This window comes from Apium graveolens, chromosome 5 (genome assembly GCF_009905375.1).
Source record: "Apium graveolens cultivar Ventura chromosome 5, ASM990537v1, whole genome shotgun sequence".
Classification (NCBI taxonomy): domain Eukaryota; kingdom Viridiplantae; phylum Streptophyta; class Magnoliopsida; order Apiales; family Apiaceae; genus Apium; species Apium graveolens.
Window position 1 is genome coordinate 116,571,063 of NC_133651.1, and position 8,133 is coordinate 116,579,195.

Here is an 8,133-nt window from a genome sequence, read left to right on the forward strand (position 1 = left end):
AACTTTACTAGACCAGGTTGGAGAGGTTGAAAATTTGGTCCAACAAGATGTTGAGGTTTGAAGGAAAGTGGAGGATTTTCTGGGCATAATCTGGTAAAACCACATGCTTCCTTTGGTCATGCCTAGTTGAAATATGTTTTAGAGATTTTATTTAAAAAGGCGGATCGCTCCACTTAATGTACTCACTCTGATTCTGAAATATTCTCAAGCTCGTTGGTAGATACCGTAGCAGGTGCCGGTGCATACGCATTTGTTGAAGTTGTTGAGCTAAACGGATTTGGAGGCATGGCGGGGCAGTCCTCTCCTTGAAGCATTTGAATCACATGTTTCATGGAAGGCCTGTCAGCTGGATGCCAATTCACACACCAAAGTCCCACAATTGTTAGCTTCCTTTGTATCTTGCTATTAACATCCTCCTCATTCCGCCTTCTCACTTCCTTCTTTTGCTCAAGCTCACGGAATATCCACTCGGGAAAATATACTTCCGTTCCTACTGAAGTATGATTTCTTGCTCCTACCATTTCCAGCAACAACATCCCAAAGCTATAAACATCTGACTTGGACGATACTTTCCCAAAATTCCTAGAAAATACTTCTGGTGCAATATACCCTATAGTCCCTCTAGCCATTGTCACAGAAACTAGGCTTTGGCCTTTAGTACACAACTTTGCTAAGCCAAAATCAGAGATTTTTGGATTGAAATTTTGGTCCAACAAGATATTATGAGGTTTAATATCAAAGTGGAGGATCCGTTGGGCGCACCCCTGGTGAAGATACTCGATACCTTTTGCAACACCTAGAGCAATTTCTTCCATCTTTTTCCAACCAAGGAAACCGTCATTGTGATTTTGTGTTGAATACACATACTTATCAAGGGAATTGTTTGGTTGAAACTCATAGACAAGAGCTCGCCTACAGCCATCAGCGCAGTATCCAACTAACCTAACGACATTGACATGGTGGATTAAGCCCATCGTGCCAACTTCATTTACAAAATCTCCACCATTTCCTTTAGCATCAACCTTTCCATTAAGGACCTTAACCGCAACTATAACATCATTTGAAAGTTGTCCTTTAAAGACTGTTCCAAAACCTCCTTCCCCTAATTTCACTTTGAAATGGTTGCTTATCTTTTTTATATCAGCATAAGAGTATCTTGTGGGCTTAAGAGCTTTGTAGTCCTCCAGAAACGTTTCAATCTTCTGTTGGAAATGTTTCTTTTGCTTGTATAGGCGTATAGCATAACAAAAGGCTACAAGGAGAAGTAACAGGACAAAGATCCCTCCAACTTCACCTACAAACATGAAAAATTGATTGAAAGAATTTTAAACTCAAGGAAAATGTCAGTATTATGCTTCACCTGTCTTACAAATTAATAGTATAGATAATTATCAACTTATCAAAATTCACATAACATGTTTAAAATTCTAACTTATGGCTTTCAAAACCAAAAACGTAAGAGTTTCTCGTGGACAAAGATTAAGGAAATGACAGGTTACCTGTTACCAGAAATATTTTTGACCAGGGACCTGTAAATTAAAACACCAACCTTAGTTCACTTGCAAATTGGAAGTAGTAGTTAGATACATTCTTAAAACAAATTTTCTGAGATTTCAGGAAAAAGTATACAAGGAAGAGCTAAAATTACCTTTGGGAATTGGGAAGCACTGCGTGAGGGTAGTGCTGTTTGGTTTAAATTTGCAGTAATGTCCTTTTGCTTCACAATTCCCACAATCAGGTTCAGACCAAGACAGCCCCCCCTCATAAAATGGGATCTGTGAAATATTGTACAACTTCGTGCAAGATGTTAGCTGCACTTCCGTGGTTCTAGAGTAAGAGTAAACGGCATAGACTTCAGAACCATTAAGACTTACAAAATTGATGATGTTTCTGCGTCCACTTCTTCCAGGACATATGTAAAAGGTATAATCATCCCGCTCCCTCAATGTAAAAGGTTTATACAAAGAATTGGACAAGCAGTAGTCGTAGTGTTGTGTGAGTTTGGTGGTCTTTGATGTAAAGTAAAGCTTCTGCAATTTGTAGTCAATGGAATCAACATAGGCCTTGACAGAGAGTGTGAGATAGAGTCCGGGAAGAGAGGTGTTGACCTGGTATTCGAAGTTCACCACCGGATAATAAGAATAAGGAATATAAGGAATATAAGCAGAGGCATTGCAGGAAAGTTCAAATCCAGCAGGAGAGCTACAGTTATCTGACTGCAGATTCTTATTTTTATCCCAATACTTGATATGGAAGGGAAACCGAATTTCGCTACCTCGCCGGCACCTTGTCACACTGCATTCATCAGATTCAAGTACCGCAACACCAGGTTTACTCATAATACAACTAACAGATACAAGAAACACTAATACATAAACAATCACCATATTCAAACACATCAAATGGCAATAAGCTTATTTAGTCATGTGCAAGCTTATGCACTGGTGGAGCTATTTATGGGAAGCTCAGAACAATTCTAAGTAAGACGGAAACCTATGTATGTAGAAAGTTGAGCATGCCCATATGATAAAGTACGATCAACATGGACTATAAACTATCTGCTCATTTAGAACAAAGTTAAATTGTGAACTCTGTAATTTTTTCTATTTGTCTTGTAAATTTGTAGATTTAAATATTTCAAATATTTTTATGAAAAGAAATTAATGTGATGCATGCAGTCCAACATTTGTCACAACTCTCCACAAACATCATTTGATTATAGGAGAGGACCACCTAGCGAAAAAAAGAGTCATTGGATCAGAGGGTTTTATTAGTTTGTTATAGTAGTAAAAAAGAAAGAAGAGAGTCCAAATCATCAGATCAACATCAGCAGGAACACAGAAACTGTTTGAATTGATTCAAAGAATATAATTGACTTGATGACGACATTGAGTGCTTGGTCAATTAGCCGGCTGTTTGATAGAAATTGAATAGAATAACTATTTGATGGCCGGCCCGTTAGATTATTTTTACGCTGTTTACAGGAGTACATATTTTTGGTACACTGAAATGAAAAAATTCGCAGAAAGCACGCGGAAATGAAGTATCAAGTATGTGCATATTTCTTAGAATATTAAGCACCAGTAATTGAGTTGAGTAAATTCCACTGATCGATGTATTTGACGAACATGATGTCGCGGTTGTTACTAATAATACTCATCATAGCACTAAGCAACAACTGCTGCAAAGCCTCTTCTTCAAGTACATCATCTTCTTGCGGTAGCATAGGTAACATAAGCTGCCCTTTTTATCTCAGAGATCAACCACACAAATGTCACAATTTCAGCTATGCACTCACTTGCGAGAATAATCGTACTATAATACAAGTTTCCTATGTCAAATTCTACGTGGAGGCTATCAATTATGTGAATTCATCTTTTCGGATTATTGATACGGGCCTAGCCACAAATAACTATTCATGTTCCTCCGCTCCTTTTCATCACTTCCTGGACAGAAAAGAAAAAAGACATGTTTACCGAACATATTCCCCTGTAGGGGAGCTGAATAGGCCAGTAACACATATAGACTGCCCAGCTCCTGTTGGAAATTCATCAACTCGATACATACCAACGCCTCCTTGCTCATCATCATCATCATCAGTATCATCGTACGTAGTCATTGGAAATATGAATTTTTCTGAAGTGGAGAACGATTGCACAATTCGAAAGACAACTTGGGTGTCAGCTGCATGGCCTGATATTAATAAAACATCATTCATGGACATTAACAACATGCCTACTTACGGGATAGAGCTTGGGTTCCAGTACTTATACTGCCTCACGTGTCATGCTTCTCCATCGCTGTATTGTACAGCTGTTACAACGGAAAATACCGGCCCTTACTGCCGTCGTAAGTATTTTTCATCCCTACACCAAAATTTTAGTTTTTTTTGCATTTTTGGAGACTAAATTCTTATTTGAATTAAATTAGATAGCATTTGGACACATTATTTAATTTCAAATCCACAATTTCAATTCTATATTTTTAAATTCAGAATTTCAAGTACTAATCTCTTTAAGAAATTGAGTTTCAAATATTTTTTTAAGAAATTTTGAACTCCAAATACTAATCTTAAATATATATTTTCCCGGAATTTCTTTTTAGGAAAAATTTTTGAATTTTTTTTGGGGAAACTTTCCGCTTTTAAAATTTTTTCAGTAAACAAATTCTCAGAAAAATGTTTTCTCAATAATTTTTTTCAGGAAAATAACTATCCCGAACCGATTTCTTGGGTAAAAAGGCTTCGGGGGAAATATCTTGAATCACTAAACAAATTTTGGGGAAAAAATAATTTTTTTTATTTTTTAGAGAAATTTTATCCCAATTTTTTTCGAAAACTTGTTTCCGAGAAAATTTTCTTGGGGAAAGTGAAAAAATTTTGGGGTAAATTTTCACCAAAAACTTTTGTTTTTCGTTGAAATTTTAATTCATTAAAAGTTCTCCACAAAAAGAAATTTCATAAATTTTTATCCAAAAGTAATTAATCGGAAAAAATTTTGAGTTGTTATAATTTTTCTGGATTTTTTTTTCAAACCGTAAAAATTATCATCATAAAGATCACCATCATAAGTCAAATCAAAAATCACCATAATAAAATAAAATATTATTAACTCAAAACGAAAAATCACCACATCCTGCTACTATTTATACCTTTCAAATCAAGGCTCAATTTACCAACTCTCATCATCGAAATCAATACAAAAATCACTAAATTCTATTATAAACACTATATTTAAACTCTAACCACCACGTGAGAATTACTAAAATTTAACATAGCACCATTAAAAAAATCATAAAAAATTATCAGATCATACAAACCATAAACTGAAAAAAATACGATAAAAATAAAATACGATGACCATCATATGTCATTCATAAAAGTTAACCAATAATATTATGTTTAGTGCAGTAATAAATAGATTTATTAAGTCGCATTTGGTAATAGTATTAAAAAGAAATACTATATTTTCTAAATTTTTATAAAACTAGATTAAAAAAAAGTAAATAAACCATTTCCAAAATAATATTTTCTTTTGAATTTCCCAATTCGTCTTGATCATTATGAAAGTCTTGATCATTATGAAATTCTTAACAAATATTAAATTTTATAAAGATGCCTCTCATTATACATGTTCATTCCTAAGTGTGGTTATTCCCAATTCTAATATTATAGATTTAATAATTAATTAATTAATAATTAATATTTTTATATTATGAAATGTAATTGAATTTTTTTAGGAAGAAAACTTAGGACAATGTTAAAATGATAATATAACTTTAATCGAAAGTTAAGCACTTGGAATTTATGAAAATATTAACATGGTAACTTTCACTTGAAGATATAAGAATATATGAAATATTAATATGATAAATTTGAATTAGTTAAAATTCTATAAAAAAAATAAATATGGTAATTTTTTTTGAAAATAAAATTTAGGAGAATAATTTAGCAAAAAATATTTAGGAGAATAATAATATGACAACTTCAGCTTAGGAGAAAGTTTTGAAGAATATAAAATTAACATCCATTTACAATCACATGATTAATCACCAATTAAGATTTTTTCTCTTTAATTCAATCTTTTGACAAAGTTAGAAAATTGATACATAAGATAGGAGAAGCTTGTCTTCTCCTTTATAATGATTCTTCTCCTTTATAATGATTGATGACTGATGATTGATCAAATAATAAAAACTACTGGCATCTTAACTTTGCATATTATTAGCATGAACCATGCTACTAATAAAATTCTTTTTAAATATTTTTATTACTTAGTTTTTTACTAGAATTACTAATTTAAATTTACAATTTTTGTTGAAATATTATAATATTATTTTATCAATATTAATTAATTACTTGTATTACAATTCCTACTTTTATTATTAATTATAATTTGGAACCTTAATGAGTTTATCTATATCTTTTTTCCATTCTCCTTTGTATGCAAGAATTGTTCTAGAATTGTCTGTCAATATTTTTCGGGCCACTAATTTTCAATGCAATTGCCGTCCTTGATTAATCTTTGGTTTGGCACGTAGGTTTTATCTTAGCTTCTTCTTTTTTCACTTTCTGAGTTAATTAAAAAATATTTCATAATATAAATATTCAAATATTATTAAACAACATTTATTATTTTTAAATTATATATTATCAGTTTTAGAAATTTTGAAAAATTTTCTGATAGCTGTTTCTGTGTTTATATTTTTTATAAACATGAATCACTTTCAAATTATATTTAGCTATAATTCTTAGGTTTCGAATGCCCAGGGGTGAATGTGTATTTCTTAATTTTTTTAAGAACTTTTTTAAGTTATTATCAGTAAATTAATTTAAATGTTCTGGGTTTAGTTGAAATCAACAGCTAAAGTATGTTTATAATAATAATTAATTAACTGTAAAAGACAGACAAAATAATTATCAGAACTTACATGATCTTATTCAAAATCAACTCGGTTGTGTTACAAATCTATGTTTTTAAAAATTAAGAACTTAGCTTATACTTAAGAGAATTATATTTTGTTCCATATAGACAAAGGACATGTGACATGTTTTATAGGACAAAATGCACATGAATAGCACTAAAATAGACTAACATAATTTTTAAAGTTTGTTTGTCTAATTATATTCTAAGTGCTACAAATCTGCGGACAATTTTCCAAAGCTGCTACACTTCTTTGTCCCATCCATCTTGACCCTTGATCTTTATATTCTTCAAACTGCATTTGTAGACTTTTGACTTTAATGATAAGATGGTTTGTTGACTGGTAATTTGGAATCTTCATGATATATACATTATGTAAATACAACTGTTATCGAGATCTTCTAAGTACAAAAGCCTTGTCGATATCTCCACATCGCGATATAAAAAGACTTGTCGATATCTCCACATCGCGGTTTGAAAAGACTTGTAGAAATCTCCACATCGCGATATTAAAAGACTTATAGAAACCGTCACATCGCGGTATGAAAAGACTTGTAGACATCTCCACATCACGATATGAAAAGACTTCGCGATAGAGATCTCTGTAGTTTGTAGAGACTTCTTTGTAGCTTCCATCTCCATATGATTTTTTTACAGGCTTGAACCGTTTTCGATATGACTTCTCGATATTCCTTCATCTGTTACTTCTCGACATCTGACTTAGAACAATTTTTAATCTACCACATTATATTTTTTCAAGCTATTGTATCTTTATTCTGAGACATGATCAGATTTGATCTTCTTCCATAAATTTATTCCTTAGTTTGATGGTTGTTCAAAGAAAAATATTTCAGTATGATCTTTTAATTAGTTTTACAGACTCAAGAAATACATTTGCAGACTACCCAAACAATTACAAGTCAACACATTAGGATTGTCAATATGACTTAGTCTTGTTATGTTAAGGCACGTCTTGCACAACAATCTCCCACAATTTGTGAGAAGATGCTTGTCACAAATTCATGCCTGATAATAAGACTAATCTCAAGCTAAACTAGGAAAAAGAAAGATAAACAATTTACATCCTTTTATACATAGATGTCACTTAGCAGTTACAATGAGAATTTAAATTACAGAATTAGCTAAAGTTTTTATATCCAAGCTGAGATCTAGCTTAGTCCTTCAACCTTACAAGGCACTCCGGTTCTTCAATAATCTCAGTTCCTCTCAATGATTCCACCAGCTTCAACCATTCTTCCAATGAGTAACTACCAAGATATTTAATTATGTGGATTTTGATGTTTAGAAATACACCATTCTCAGAAACTCTGCATAGTTCTTTAGTTTTGAGTTCATTTGATCTTTTCTCCAATCCGTCTAGCTCCTCAGCCTTCTTAACATCACTTGCTTCCATCTCCACCTTTTCCCCCGCCCTTCTTTCACTTATGTTTTTCAATATCTTAGCTAGTTGTACCTTCCCCATTCTTGTGAACATATCATATTCAGTCATCAGACTAATTACCCTTTCAAGCTCCACTATTGAGAATCTTTCCATTATTTCTTTCTTGAATAGATTGAATGATCCATTCTTGAAGTAAATCTTCACTTCTACCAGAGTATCCACAGAGACTTTTCATATGAGTTCAGCCTGTTGATTATTGTAATCATCTTAGAAAATCATCTTGATTATAGCATGCCCATAGAGCTCCTA

At 32.4% G+C, this 8,133-nt stretch overlaps 1 protein-coding gene across 1 annotated transcript; it reads right to left on the reverse strand.

The window, feature by feature from the left end:
• Nucleotides 1-182: 182 nt before the first annotated feature.
• LOC141660328 (rust resistance kinase Lr10-like) lies at nt 183-7,905 on the reverse strand. Its single transcript, XM_074467306.1, has 5 exons — nt 7,737-7,905; nt 3,477-3,693; nt 1,649-2,346; nt 1,500-1,529; nt 183-1,294 (listed from the first exon to the last, which is right to left on the reverse strand). Exons 1-5 carry the CDS (start codon nt 7,903-7,905, stop codon nt 183-185), a joined length of 2,226 nt encoding a protein of 741 aa, XP_074323407.1.
• Nucleotides 7,906-8,133: the final 228 nt, after the last annotated feature.

Excerpts from the sequence above, each read along its gene's own strand:
- LOC141660328 (XM_074467306.1), bottom strand. The coding sequence starts at position 7,905 with ATGGGGAAGGTACAACTAGCTAAGATATTGAAAAACATAAGTGAAAGA. Across the intron at positions 3,694-7,736 it reads ATGCAGAGTTTCTGAGAATG|GCCATGCAGCTGACACCCAA; the intron begins GTGTATTTCTAA and ends TATTAATATCAG. Across the intron at positions 2,347-3,476 it reads CCTACAGGGGAATATGTTCG|TTGTATTATGAGTAAACCTG; the intron begins GTAAACATGTCT and ends TGTATCTGTTAG.